This window comes from Parasteatoda tepidariorum, chromosome 6, assembly GCF_043381705.1.
Source record: "Parasteatoda tepidariorum isolate YZ-2023 chromosome 6, CAS_Ptep_4.0, whole genome shotgun sequence".
Classification (NCBI taxonomy): Eukaryota; Metazoa; Arthropoda; class Arachnida; order Araneae; family Theridiidae; genus Parasteatoda; species Parasteatoda tepidariorum.
In genome coordinates this window covers 74,497,914-74,514,274 of record NC_092209.1, presented here as the reverse complement: position 1 = coordinate 74,514,274, position 16,361 = coordinate 74,497,914, and the positions used below count along the sequence as shown (strand labels likewise).

Sequence of the window (16,361 nt, the reverse complement as noted above, 5' to 3'; positions counted from 1 at the left end):
GTTAATAGGAAAAAGTGATATTTTATCGCTGTCGAATATTTTTTTTATCTGCTATTTACATCCATGATTGTTTTGAAACAATCTGATTTTTGAATTTCGGTTAATATTTATTAGAAACGTTGCAACAAAAACGGTAATTTTCAAACAGTTTTTGTAGTTTTTGGAAGAAAAAATATTGAAATATGTATCGAATTGTAAATGTAGTAAGAGTATTTACACTAAAATTGCTTGCATATTCTAAACACGATCTGGAAATATAATTTTTATAAATCTAATTTTCCGCAACTTATTTAGTTAATTTTAATTATTAAACTTTTGTTTCATTTTTCAGTTCGTCACATGTTTAAGAACAATTTTCATTAAAAAATTTCTGATTTAAAAAAAAAGTAAAGTAATCTTTTCTAAAAGTTTGTACCTGACACATATTTGCTGAAAAAAATATTTTAAGAAGCAATGTTGTGAATTAAGAAAACTTCAAAAAAGTTGTTGGGTGCCTTGGTTTTGAATAAAAAAATATTAAAACATCTATTTAAGAAAAATTGATCCTGGAAATATTTTAGTTACACTGTAAAAAATTCCGAATCAAATTAAGGTACCGGCACTTTGGGTGCATCAGCCGTAACATCCATTTAATAATAAAAAAACATTTTTTCCGTAAAATGTTATACTGTAATTCTTAAAGTAATATTTATTTAATTAGAGTGATTCAGTGATTTTAGGATAATTATTACTATAAAAATTACTGTAAATCAGATTTTGGTTCCGTATCATGTTCCGGTAATAATAGGCTTACGGTAAAAAGTACCAGCACCCTGAGTCCCAGTACTTTTTACCGGAATTTGATCCGGGATTTTTTACAATGTTTGAAATTATGCAATATATGAAATATTGAATTTGTTAAGGGAGAAAAATCAGTTTTTATCGATATTTAAGTGTTATCTTATGTTAACGCAACAACATTGTGTTAAAATATTAAAACTAGGTATTTTTTCAAATCTGTTTACATTAAAGTATTGATTTTAACTTCATTAATGTGAGATAAATCAGAATAAATGGCTTTAATCGCATGTGTAATGACTGATTTGATTACTGATCATGACTGATTTGATTTATTAAAACGACTGAATTGATTAGAACTGACTAAATTGATAAACTGGAATGCAATCAGACTCTGCATAAAATTTAAGAATTTTTATTTATTTAATACTGCTAGTTAAAGTCATTTATCTCAAATTGTTTTAATAAATTATTTGTTTTTCTTGTTTCTCTCTTCTGTATACTAATACTGAATAATTTCAATACACTCCTGCTTTCGTTTAATGTATCATCAGCAGCATTCGAAATTCGGCAGCACTTGTAAAACTATTTCTACGCTTTAAAAATTTTGTGTTGCATAAAGATAAAAAGCACTGGTATCTCGAGTGCAGAATCAGTAAAATTCTTTTTTACCGTAGAAATTTAAACGGTAATGTCTGCAATAACATTTATTAAAATACAATAATTGAGTTATTTTATAGCAAATATGACTGTAAAAAATTCTGCATATCAGATATTTTTTTTTGTTTAAAACAAATATAACGGTTATAAGTACCGGCTATCAGAATGCCAGTATTTTTTAATGTAATTACTGTGTATTCATATGTCATGTATCAAATTTTGACTCTTAAAAAGGGTCAAAATCAGTTACAGAACGTGACTTAAAAATTTAGAGCTAAGTTTGGATCATTTTAATAGTATATATTACTAAAATACACATTTTGTGAAATAAATTTTCTAGTTCATCAGAGATATAATTATTACAAAAGAAAGATGAATCAATGATTATCTGAGAGAAATGATTCAATGAGAATCTAGGAGAGGTGATTCAATGATAATCTAAGACACGTGATTCAACAATAATATAAGATAGGTGATTCGATGATGATCTGTGAGTGAGTTAATGAGAATCAGAAGTGATTTAATGATATAAGAAAGGTGATTCAATGATAATCTGAGAGAGGTGATTCAATGGTAATCTAAAGCCTAATTATTCGACGATAATCCTAGATAGGTGATTCGATGCTAATCTGGAAGAAATGAGTTAAAGATAATGAGAGGTGGTTCAATGATTTCATGAGAAAGGTGAATAAATGATAATCTGAATCCATGATAGTCTGAGAGCGTTGTTTTCATGATAATTCAATGATATTCTGAGAGAGATGATTCAACAAAAATCTAAGACAGGTGATTTGATGATAATCTAAGATAGGTGATTCAATGATAATCTGTGAGAGGTGAGTTAATCATAATCAGAGGTGATTCAATGATATAAGAAAGGTGATTCAATGATAATCTGAGAGAGGTGATTCAATGCTTATCCGAAACCTAATTATTCGACGATAATCTAAGATAAGTGATTCGATGATAATCTTTGAGAAATGAGTTAAAGATAATCAGAGGTGGTTCAATGATTTCATGAGTGAATCAATGATAATCTGAGAGAGATATTTCCATAATAGTCTGAGAGCGTTGTTTTAATGATAACTCAATGATAATATGAGAGAGATAATTCAACAAAAATCTAAGATAGGTGATTTGATGATAATCTAAGATAGGTGATTTGATGATAATCTAAGATAGGTGATTCAATGATAATCTGTGAGAGGTGGGTTAATAATAATCAGAGGTGATTCAATGATATAAGAAAGGTGATTCAATGATAATCTGAGAGAGGTGATTCAATGCTTATCCGAAACCTAATTATTCGACGATAATCTAAGATAAGTGATTCGATGATAATCTGTGAGAGGTGAGTTAATGATAATCAGAGGTGATTCAATGTTATAAGAAAGGTGATTCAATGATAATCTGAGAGAGATGATTCAATGGTAATCCAAAACCTAATTATTCGACGATAATCTTAGATAGGTGATTCGATGCTAATCTGGGAGAAATGAATTAAAGATAATCAGAGGTGGTTCAATGATTTCATGAGTGAATCAATGATAATCTGAGAGAGATGATTCAACAAAAATCTAAGACAGGTGATTTGATGATAATCTGAGATAGGTGATTCAATGACAATCTGTGAGAAGTGAGTTAATCATTATCAGAGGTGGCTCAATCATAATCAGAGGTGACTCAATATTATAAGAAAGGTGATTCAATGATAATCTGAGAAAGATATTTCCATTAGAGCGTTGATTTACTGATAATCTGACATAGGTGATTAAATGATAATCTAAGAGAAAGGAATCCAGTATGATAAGACTGAGGTGATTTGATGACAATCTGTAAGAAGCGATTTAATGAAATTTTAATACCACTGGATCCAAAGTTTTGGATTACGTAACTAATAAAAACCCATTAGTGTATGGGGCTTCATAAATTCAAGAACAACAGATAGCGACATAGTATTGCGCACCTGCTGCTTTTACTAACCAGACAATCTGAAATTGAGTGGGATTCAAGCAGCAATTGAGGATGAAAACCAAGGTCTTGTACTGTGTCATCACAGCTCAAAATATAATATGAAAGGCTTTTTTGGTTTTGCGTGTCATTCTTGCGCTTTGATAAATACTATTATTTATTTTAATCATTTTTCCTCCTGCTTAATGTGAAGTAAAATTCATCCAAAACTACATCTTGCATAATGGTCGCGAAATAATAAATTTATTTTTATAACTATGGCATTTACAATCCGAGTACAGAACTTAATGGAAGAATTAATTTAGGTTTTAATTCAAATTATACTCCATCTCAAGTGAAATCAAGCGAAAAATTAAAAGAGTTCAGTTTGAAATTAAGTATATCCATCATCAAGCTCTAAGCGAGAATTTCTCACTACTTGCGCTTGCATCAATCGAAGCACATAAATGTGTTTTATTCCTTGTGGGTAAATAATTCAATTTTTCAGACTTTTAATTAAGTTTGCTAATTAAAACATCTTGACGCAAAAGAATGCTGCATTTTTTGGGAAGTTCTTTTAAATCCCATTACCATAGATGTTAATGTTTTATGATAGAAAATGTTTGCTTTTTTTGCCAACAGGAATAAGAAAACTTGTAGGATATCAAAGTGTGGTGTTTAGGGGGCCTTTACCCTAGGGCGTTTGTGGAAATTAATTAATTTAAATAACTAATTAAATATAAGTCATACGTAATAATTTTTACAATTAAAGAAATAAAACTGAATTATGTATTAGGTAAAGTTAATTCGTTTAATTAATGCAAAGGGAAATTTTCATTTTCTGTGAGAGAAGATATAAATCAGGAATTATTACTATTTTTTGTTATCTATTTTAATAACTTTTCGGAGGTTTATTTAGTACAATAAATTAATTAATAATTTACATAGAATGTGAAACATTAAGGAGAAACCAAAGATGATATTTAACTTCTGTTTAAACTTCATAAGAAATATTCATAAATCTTTTTCAAGATAATTAATAAAGAAAAATTTGAAAATTTAAAAAGAGTAATTTATGTAAAATAATCAATATTTCATTTATTTATTAGGCGCCAAAGCTCCCTCTACGGGAACAAACGCATTTTATTGATTGGTTTAAATTTTAATGATATATCACTGCATATGCACTGTGATTGTCTTTTATTAATTTTTATGAGAAGAGAAAATCTTTATTAAGTATTTAAATCTTATAATATTGAGAGAAATTTGCGACTTTGTTGACATTATTTTTTTGAAGTTAGCCCTTAAAATTAATTTTCACTACAACTGTAGAAAATCTATAAAAGTTAGTCATTACGAGGGTTGCTATTTATATTTCTGGCCTAATAATGAAAAAACAAACATGTAGGATCGAAATTGGTTTTATTGTTTTTCAAAATATTCTCCATGATGATCAATACACTTTTGCATGCGTTTGAACCAATTTTCAAAGCACTTTTTCCAGTCCGATTGAGGTAACTCCAAAACATGCGTTTTGAATGCATCAACCGCTTCTTCGGGGGTCGAAAATCGTTGTCCACGTAATTTATTTTTGATGTGTGGGAATAAGAAGAAGTCATTGGGTGCCAAATCAGGGCTGTACGGCGGATGACCCATCAGTTCGATCTTTCGCTCCGTCAGAAATGCCTTTGTTTGAGTCGATGTGTGAGAGCTCGCATTGTCATGATGAAGAATGATTCGCCTGTTCTTCTGCTTTTTTCGAATTTCTCCGATGACTTCTGGCAAACAAATGGTCGTGTACCATTCAGAATTGACCGTCCTGCGTTGCTCTAACGCCACTGTTGCCACATGACCGTTAATGCCGAAGAAACAGGCAATCATTTGTTTCGATGTGCTTCTTCCTCGAACAACTTTTGTTGGTTTTGCCTCGTCTTGGAAGACCCATACAGTTGATTGCTGTTTTGTTTCCGGCTCATATGCATAGATCCATGATTCGTCACCTGTGTAGATGTTATACACAGCCTTTGATGTACCTTGAACGTATTTTTCCAACATTTCCTTGCACCAATCGACACGAGCCTTTTTTTGAGCGTTTGTCAGATTATGCGGGATCCAACGCGAACAAATTTTTTTTACGCTCAAATGTTCATGCAATATTTTATTGATGCTAGTCATACTAATGTCCAAAGACGCCTCTATCTCACGGTATGTCACATGACGATCTTGCTTTATCAGTTCACGCACAGCATCGATCTTTTCTGGCACAACAACGGATTTTGGACGACCTGCACGGGATTCGTCCTGGATCGAACATCGACCACGATTAAATTCGTTATACCAATTTTTTACAGTGCTGTAGGATGGCGCTTTATCGCTGAATAAAGAATTAAGTTCATCGAAGCACTCTTGTCTTGACAATCCACGTCGAAAGTTATGAAAAATAATGGCACGAAAATGTTCACGATTCAATTCCATTTTTTGAAAGAGAAGAACTTTTCAATTTACTGTCAACAACACAAATGAAGCTATAATGGTAAATCGTCTGCTGAATTTATGTTTAAAAATATCAAACTTTCGATTAAAATCGTCTGCGGTCGCCTAGCAACACTTACTGTAGCCAAGGCCAGAAATATAAATAGCAACCCTCGTATTACTACCTGTTTTTTAAACAGTTATGACAAAAATATTCGAAACTCCCTCATTATATAAATAAAAAAAATTATTTCAAATAATTAAAAAAATAAAACATTTTATTTGCGCTAATTATAAAGAACAGCTAAGAGGCATAGAATTTTTTTAATCAAACAGTTATAACAGAAATATTCGTAAAATCCTCCACTAGACATTAAAGAAATTTAAAATATGAAACAAATTTGATCTAATTAAAATCATAACTTTTCTAAACTAGCTAAATCTATTCTAACTAAATTCAAATCTTACTAAATTTTGATCCAAATAAAATCAAAATTTTAAAAATAATACTTTAAGGTAAATAGTAAAAGTTAAAAAAAATATTTTTCACTTTTACCTTCAGTAATTTAAGAGAACAAGAAAAATTAACTGCGAGCATATAATGAGAAATATTTATGAAAACAAATTTTAAACACAATTGTTGACTTCGATGCTGAAAATTTTCTTCATATTTTCCATAAAACAACAAACGCTACGCAAAATATTCTTGGTAAAAGTCCATAAAATAACACAATAGATGTATAGACTAATAGAACGGACAGTGTGTGTGAAAAGAATTTGAGGTAAAAATTCGACAGAATTCCGAAACCAACGGCAGGATTATGGTGAAGTTAACTATCAAAGCGTTGTCAGCATTACGTAGAGGCCGTCTTTTCTTTCCACACTAACTGGTAACCATCAAATAATTTAAATGTTTTATTCAAAGCTATATTAGGTACAAAATACGTTTATTATACGTTACGCTACATTTGATACAAAAACTTTTAAAACCGGAAGTTGTTTAAAAAAACCTTTTTTACTATTAATCACCTCCGTTTCATTTGTAAAATTGTCGAATCAAACCAATGTTATTGTATCCGCATGTGGGTAACTACGTATCCCGCATGTATATTATTGAAAAACATGATTCCAAATTATTTGTATTTTATTTGTATTTGTTGTATTTGTTATATGTATATTTAAATCTATTAACATAAAATGTTTTAACAAAAAAAAAAAAAAACTGCTCGATTTTCTCTTGCCGTCCGGGACACCATCTAAGTTTTCGTGGTTTTCCTTTCCACGTAAAAATCAGGGTTAGTTCCATCAAAAAGCACAATGCTTGATCCAGGAGTTCCCTGGTCTTCGAGAATGGGCTTAAAAGTACAAGGAAACGGAATTGAACATTGATGGTCTTAAACTCAAATTTTTGTCAGTTGTTCAAAGAGGAATATATATATATATATATATTTATATATATCCACCATTTATCTATATATAAATATTCATACACTTGAATCCTTAATTAATATTTTAAATTTTTTTACAAGTTATGGAAGCAGTTTGTTCTGTATATTGCAAGTTAAAATATGGTAATTCTTTGCTTTAGTATCATGGTACATTGGGACAGGTTGTTACTTTAAATTTTAATAGCTGAAATGTTTTTTTTTCTTGAATTATTCGGGTTGGAAAACTATTTTTAACAGGAAAACATTTTTGTAATTAAATGTGTTGCCTCTTTTTTTCCATCTAGCAGTACTGTTAGAATTAAAATCTGAAAATAGAGCACTCTTCACTATACATAATTTAGTTAGTTTTAAAATATTTTTGATATTTTGTTTCATAATTGATTAAAATAGAAAATAAAATTATGCGACTTTAATTTCAGAAATGTTTTTAAACATTTTTATGCACTAATAGCCCAAATTAAAGAAGATAAATTAATATATGCTTCTGAAATAACAATACCAACCGGATATGTTGATAATTGCCGAAATGAAAACTGAACTCTTTTTCCGAAAACCGAGCTATGCCATCACCTGACCCGAAAAACTACTCACCTAAAATTACATCTAAATTATCATTAACCCAACAGAGCTCTTCATTTACTCTCATCAATACAAAATTAAACGCAGCGTGAATCTTTAGAAATCAATTGCTGCTAAAAGGAAATAAATCGAATAAAGAGAATTGTTTGACTGTTCCGTTTGGCGACCTTGGCGCATCTGACTAAGAGCAAGCGCGGCGCGAAACCAAACAACGATACAAATCCCTGCTTCCTACCGTCTTCATCACAAGAAGAACCGATATTCTTTGTTGGCGGTCGGGAGTATCTTAGAACTCTATGCGTTAGTTACATAAAGGAAGATACTATATAAATATATGGTGGAATAAAAATGTTTAATTTGAAGAACCTTACGTAACTGTTTTATGAAGAATATAATGAATTTTTAGTTATTCTTCTATTTTTTTTGATTGGCATTATAATTTATTTATTAAAAGATAATATAGTGAGAATGGAAATTAACACGTGTTTCGTGATTGGCTTGTGTTTAGTGACTTGTGTTAGATTTACCTGTGGTCAAGGTAGGTGATAATTTACTTATATAATCTTTTTTTTCAATAAATATAGCGAATTGGAAAAACTGTTTCAATAATGAAAATGTCACAATACGTACTAGATAAAATAGTTTAAACAATGTAAATATTTCGGTTCAGAGTAAATTAAGAAACTTAGTGTTTAGCATTTAAACAATTTATTCCTAAGCGTTGATTCAGCGATTGTAACAAAATTATTGATAAAATGTCTTTGTTTGTATTATTATTAAGAAATAATATTGTGAGAGTGGAAATTATCACGAGTCTATGATAATCATGTACTTAGTTTAGAAATTCCCATAATGTATTAGTTTGAGAAATTCCCATAATTATCAAACATTACTTTTTTTTAAGTATAAAGAATTTTAGAAAAAGTTTTATTAAGGAGGATATTACAAAACAAACTAATTAAAACAAATTTAATATGTTGGCAAATAATTTAGAAAATAGATGCTAATTGAAGTAACTTATTTTTATCTATTAGTTAGATGATTGTTTAATTCATTAGGATCAGTGAAGAGTATTTTAAGAACATAAGAGTTGCTATTATCAAAATGATCATATTTGTGTTAATTTATTAGAAGTAATACTGCAAGAATAGAAGTTTATGATCTCGTTGTATTCAGTTGCTTTTAAAATGTGTACAAGTTCCAAAATTTGCGTAAAAATTATTGTTTATAAGAACAATTAGCTTTAGTTTTATTATGAAAAAGAAAGAAAATGCAAGACAAATTTAATGTTTTGAAACAAAAGTTTTTTAAGAAATTTATTTTTATGCATTAAATAAGGGATTGTTTTATAAACTACTCATTTTTAAGAAGAATATTTTGACAGGATTTATTTATGATATTATTCAATAAGTGATAATTATTGTAGAATGCAAATTAACAGAAGCAATTTTGAAACTTTTGTGTAAAGTTGACTTTTAAAAAATTTAGGGTTTCAAAAATTAATTTTCTAAATACAGCAATTGCAGAAAAATGTTTTTTGTTAAATTTAATTGAATTATTTTAAATATTTAAAGCAAATTAAATATTTATGAAACTTTATTCATTAAAAAAATTCATTGGATAGAAAATAATCATTATATATAAATCAATTAAGTGATTGAAAACACAAACGGATATTTGATTTCATTAAAAATTATGTTTATTAGAATAATTAGAACGTATTGAACAACAATATTGTTCAAATTCAATGCAATTTTTATCCGGTGGGAAGTGTAATATCCTTATTAAGCTTAAATGAGAAAAATAATATCCTTAACTTCTTTCTACTTAATCACATGATGCTATTATATAACTTAAATCGGGATATGGTAGAAATGAAAGCCTTAAGAAAGATGCAACAAATTTGCATAATATTCTTATTCTATGGTTTACCATATGTGTTTTTGATAGGTCGGTTTACCATATGTGTCAGTACAATTTGACCTTTCAGCTTATAACAGCGAATAACATAATGTTGTGAAGTAAAAACATTTGATGCGTGGACTTATTTATCCAAGCTTATATAGAAATATTTTGTTTATTATTTGTAGTATAGCTATAAGTATTTTTGGGGTATGGCGACTAAATATACATTACAGAAAAATTCTTAAATTCCTTCAAAATTGTTTTATTTTTTATAAAACAATTTACATTTACATACAGTTTAGTTTATTGAAATTTATAATAAAATATTTTATCAGAAAAATTTTATTTTAGCATTATTTTATTTGATTAAAATTTCTAATGAAATGAAAAATAATACTAAAATAAGAATTTTGCTATAAAATTACAATGCGATCCTACCTTAGTAGTTTAGAAAAGAGTTGCAGTAAATCTTTTTTATAGTAGAAATATTTTTTCAAATACTAGGTAGTTATATCTTAATGCACAAGGGAATCGAAAAAAACATTGCGTTGTCATAAAATAGAAAACAAATTGTTTTTATTCATGTGCCTGGAAAAATTACACACACCTTTTGTTATTATACAATTTTCTAGTTATATTAATATCAATATATTCTTTTAGTTCTATTCTGCCGTATACAAAAATATCTGGTTTTTTTATATTTTTGTCTTTTTGAAAACTGCTTTAAATAAGACTGTATAAATAAAAAATAAAAAACGTCGTATTGAACCATAATATAATTCATATATTCTGCAACCTTAAGATGAAAATAAGCTGAACCACATCATCGTAGAACTTAATATTACGATATGAAACCCAGATAACAGACAACCTTACTGCACACATTGTATTTTCATTTTTATTTGGTTAACATAGAAAGGTTGACTAATTAATCCTTCTTTAAACTTAGTAGAAGTATTTGTATGTCAATCTTTTTCCCTTAATAATGGCTTTGCAAATACTTTACAAAAAATCTCATTTCTTAGCTTTTAATGTAAACTAAGTTCTCGCCTTTTTTATTCTTGGTTTGTCAAGGCTCTGAAATGCAACATTTTGTTTGCGTTGAAAACTTAATGGTCAAACAAATCTTTATTTTAAAGCTGTATAAGACTTCACAAGTAAGCCTTGTTTCAGTAATGGTCATAAAATCTGATATAAACCTTAAGAAGGGGAATTTAATCTCAGTTTGGGAACTATTCTTGATTCTCGAATGATGATTCACCCTCGGCTCCTGAAGGTTTTTCTAGCCTTTTTTTGCAAAGGCAGATTCAAAATCGATATAAAAGGGTTGTTTTTGCAACCTTTATATGAACTTCATATCGTGTAAACTAGCATAGTTAGATTTAACATTGCTTCAAGCTTGCATGTTTTATTTGCTAATCATTTGAGACCTTGTTGGGCTTAGTGATAAAGGCTGTTGTTGACATTAAATCCAATCTTATACTACTATTTGGGACATTTCAACTCTTAAATAGAGACAAGGTCCAATTTTACACCTCATTTTACATTTAATTTAAACAGTATTATTATATGACTTTGACGTTGAACTTATTTAAGAATGTATCTAATAAAAATATTATTTCGGTTTACGTTTTGTGAAATAATAGTATCTTATATATAGGATACGAAATATAATATTTTGGTAAATAATTGTGTAACTAACAATGTTTTTATAAAAACATTTGCTGTGAATTATTCGGAATTATTTCTAATTAACATTTGTGACAAATTGGACAGCGCAAATTTGCGAATTGCTTAAAATTATTTATCTTTTGAATTAAAATGGGAGTTATAATTCGTTTAGAATAATTTTGATACCATCTGTAATAACTTAAATAATTGATAGAAACCAAAAATGTTTTGCTATTAGTAACAACATGATCTGAATAATGATTGACTTATTTCATTTTTCTGCTAAATGTGTGCGACTGAAACTATTTCTCTTAAATTTTTGAGAGTTCAGAACATCAAAAAAACTATAGCTAAAATTAATTAAGAGACGTTTTTTTTTAAAAAAAAAAGAAGTAATAAAATACTTTTAAACTGATTCAATTTTATATTCAATTTGAAAACTGATCATTGCATAGAAAACTCAATAATAAAACAATATATTTAAAAGTAATGCTTTTTAAACTTAAATATCAGAAAATAAAATAATGTTTGGATGAACTTTAAATAGAAATATGTTAAACAAACATTAATTTATTATTTGCATATAGTAAATTGTATTAATTATTCAACAATAAATTAATTTATCATATACATAAAATGCATACTTTATTAATATTTAATTACTACTGTAAGATTTAATAGCTAATTACGTTATAATTAAATTATTTTATATATAATTCTTAATAAGTAAGTCATGCCTTAAAAATTAAGTTTAAAAAAGAAACAATTAATTTAAATCAAGATTGAAAACTCAATAAGTATTCCTTATTTCCTGAAAAATAATACTTCTGAAGAATAATAGATTGATGGGATAAAAGCAATTTAAATTTATTAGATCGTATATTTATATTTCAATTCAGTATATTTAATAACTAACGCTATTCTAACATTTTTAAAGTTCGCAAAGTTAAATAAATTTAAAAGTTAATTTAAATAGTTGGTCGGTATTTTTTTTAAAGGATATTGGAAAAAGATTCGTATCGATTTGGGGAAGAATATTCTTCGATTTAGCTAACTTATTATTTAATTCAGATGCCTTGTTCTTACTCTAGAAAATCGATTGTAATGGAATTTTTTTTATTCGACAAGAGCTTGATTGTTGCAGTGTAATTCAGCTTATATAGTTTATCTGTAAAATAGTTTTAATAGTAAATTTAATAGTTTGGAATAAAAGAAAAATCGTTGTATGATGAAAATCGTTTGAATAAAATAAAATTTCAGTAGAAGTTTTTATTAGAACAGATTTTTATTGCAATATTTTTTTTCTAATTCTACTAAATGTTAAGATTAATTAAAAATAACTTCTTACACGCGGTGAAAATAATTCTGGTAAAATTACAGCACTGTATGGTAATTGCATTTGTTGTCAAAAACAACAATATTACTTTGGTCAATAAAACCAAAACTAACAGCATTTAAACTATTTATTTGGAAATTTTTCTATTCATATGCTAACGGTTTACTGGAAATTCTGGTTTTCTAAATTTAGTCATTATTACCACAGATTTAGCGAAAATTACAGAACTCAAATCTAAATTTAACCAAATAAATGATTTTTATTCCTTGCCCTGAGGTATCATGATAAGATTACCAATTTTTATCACATATTTTAATACCCAATTTTGTATTTAATTTTAATAAAATCGTCAACATCGGTAAGTTTCGGTAAAATTTACCTATCTTCTGGGTGTTCCCATAGAATTATTCTAGTTTTGACCATTCATTTTTTCTCAGTGTAGGAAATATAAATGCATATTTTTCATAACTTTAAAGCTTTTTGGCTTAAGATAAATCAAAAGCGTTGTGGAGAAATCTTCAGAGGAAGGCATTGGCCTACATTGAGCTGCCTGGCCAACTATAACGACTATGACGAAAGTTTTATGGCAACAAAACTTTAATAAGAGAATGGCATATGGTGCAATTTATGAACCACTTAGACACAAATAACTTATTACCGGTTGAAGTGTTATGATTTTTATTGATTTATAAGGTTGGTGAAAATTTCATCACATTATATTTGTTTATGTTTCCAATCTTAAACCATCAATCACCAGTAAAAGCAGCGTTATACTTTTGATGTCATATACATTTATTTCTACCAGTGGTCATCAACTGGCGACCCGCGAAGCCTTTTTTGTGGCCCGCTAACTAAAATATATTAGTTGTCATTTTTTGTGGACAATTTTTGCAAAAAATCTATATGGGTCTTAAGTACTTTTAAGTTTTATGTCTAGACAATTTGATGTCTGTTGCACATTAATTGTTTAATACATAAGTGCACATTAAAGTTATTGAAGCCAAATTTTTTTAATATGCAATTAAATCTTTTTAAAAATCTACTTCTTATTTTAATCTGTAATCCAATACTTTTGTTTTGTACAACTTGATAAAAATCTGACAGTGATATTTAATGTTCATTCAAACATAAAAGAGTCCTATATAAAATTTGGATAAAGTTGCGGCCCGCCATTTGACTCGTGCTTTTAATTGCGGCCCCCGGCTTCATGTAAGTCGGAAACCCCTGAACTAGACTGACGATTTTGGATTTATACAATTAATACAATTTAATGCATTGCTTAGTATTGCGTTTTCAAGAGCATATATATATATATATATATATATATATATATATATATAATATAGAGAAAACATAGAGAAAACATAACAAAATATTAAAGAATAATGAAATACGAAGATTATTAAAATAAAATATTTAAAATATATATATAATAAAAAGCCAGAAAACAAAATAATGAAAAGAGATAATCTCTTCATCAGCAATCACACGATTATATCCGCAAAATGAGTGATTTCTAATATTGTATCAATATAGCCAATATAGCAAAATATATCAATACTTAAAATATATCAACAGGAGCACTCAAAAAAAAGAAAAATTAAACAAGATAGAACACCTTAAGTAAAAAATATTTTATTTCTTCTTCTCTCTTCATTATCTTTAATATTTTCCATGCTTTCTCTATATTTTTAACNCGCCCACATGTTGCGCGGACTGTTAGAGACTTCTGTTCAGCACAACGCATGCAACTTCTTCCTTGGCCTGCTTATTCGCCGGATATGTCGCCTATTGAGCACGTGTGGGATATGGTTGGTCGGCGTCTCACTCGTGATCCGCGTCCTGCAGTTTCCAAAGACGAACTTTGGTTGCGCATACAAGCGATATGGAATTCTCTTCCTCAAGCAGATATTCAACATCTGTTTGACTCCATGCCACGTCGCATAGCAGCACTTATTGCAGCGCGTGGTGGCTGCACCAAATACTGATTTCGGACGCTTAATTTGTTTCTTTTGTTTTGAAAATTTCATCATTTATTTGTATCAGTACAAGTCGGTTCTGCATTAAATTTCATTTGATTCTGATGATTCTTTCATGGTGTTGCATTTTCTACAAACAGCAGTTTACATTACATTTGTCAGGAAAAGATGCAAAATTGGTTGATAGCTTACAAATATAAGGAACCATTTTAGCAATCAAAGTATACACCGATATAAAGGATGATGAAGTTTTATTTCTTATTCCTTTAGCTTCACCTTCAGCGATTTTCAGCGATTAATAAAGCAGTATGAAATTGTTGAATTCTCGCTCCATTTTAATCAATACACTTTAGGTAACTTACGTGTTCATTTCTGAAATCAGTTTCTGAGTCCCGTGAATCCATTTCTAGAAACATCTATACAAACAATTAGAAATGCGTCTTTATGCATTTATACAACTAAAATATTACTAAATATTAAATTTTAAACAGCATTCAACTCACAAATCAACACAAAAATATAATTTTCGTGAACTTTCAAGTTATGTTTTATTTAAAATTACAAAAAATATTGATAATAATTTGCCCGATTGCAATTACAAGAATCAAGTTACCTTAAAAAAACAGAAATTGCTTTAAATGTACATTATCTAAAACATACTTTAGAAGAAACGTAACAAAGTCACAAATGGTCACTCCAGTCACAGATGTTATCTGATAATTCCTAAAGACGTCTCGTTGTAACTTGAAAGTTGTTTTAATTTGTGACCTCACATAAAAAATCTCACTGACTATTTATTATAATTTTGGTGTTTTTGTAGTTATTTTTTCATACTTTCAAAGTCACAAATAATAAAGTGTTTTTGAGGTAAGCAAGTATAAAAAAAGGCACCTGAGGTAGAAAATGAACTTCATCAAAAAAACTTAATTTCAACCTCCTTTACGCTTCATAAAATCAGCCTCATATATAATTCAGTAATACTTTTAGTTGAATACTTTTAGTTCAGCAATACTTTTAGTTTAGAGAAATTATTCAAACCTCAAATAGACTTAATTGCTTGAAGTGTAAAAAAAAAAAAAACTTGTACACTTAAAAATTACCTCTCTAAGCTAGTCACTCTAAAGTAGATTTCTATCAACCTCAAAATAACCTCAAGTGTAAATAAAGCAACTTCATACATCTTGATTATAAACCATGGGAGGTTGATTTTAAGGTTGTTTTTAAAGACAACTTCAAATAAACCTCCAATCAACTTTAACACCTCAAAAACACCATTAATTTTTGTACTGGCGCTTTCTCATTTATGATTTTTACGATGAAGTTAAAATGTGACGTCATCGTGAGTGATCATTACACTTTTTTAAAAGCTATATTGTCATATTCACGTGATTCTGTCATCCGTCAGTGACGACAATAAAAAAAGTCCAGTCTTTTATGCGTTATACCAAAAGTATCATATAAAAGCCATAAAAGTTTTATCCTTGATCAAAAATACACATGCTTGTGTATAACGCATAAAATGAATTATTAATATTTCAAATAAATTTAATAATTCAAAAATGATAACTGTACATTTCAGAAATT

At 28.4% G+C, this 16,361-nt stretch overlaps 1 protein-coding gene across 1 annotated transcript in view; it reads left to right on the top strand.

The window, feature by feature from the left end:
- Positions 1–8,038: 8,038 nt before the first annotated feature.
- Positions 8,039–16,361, top strand: part of LOC107438694 (alkaline phosphatase) — a 178,373-nt gene continuing 170,050 nt past the window's right edge. The window contains exon 1 of the mRNA XM_021144908.3: positions 8,039–8,424. Within this exon, the coding sequence (XP_021000567.1) occupies positions 8,355–8,424 (70 nt within the window). The 5' untranslated portion in view covers positions 8,039–8,354. The remainder of the gene's footprint in view (positions 8,425–16,361) is intronic.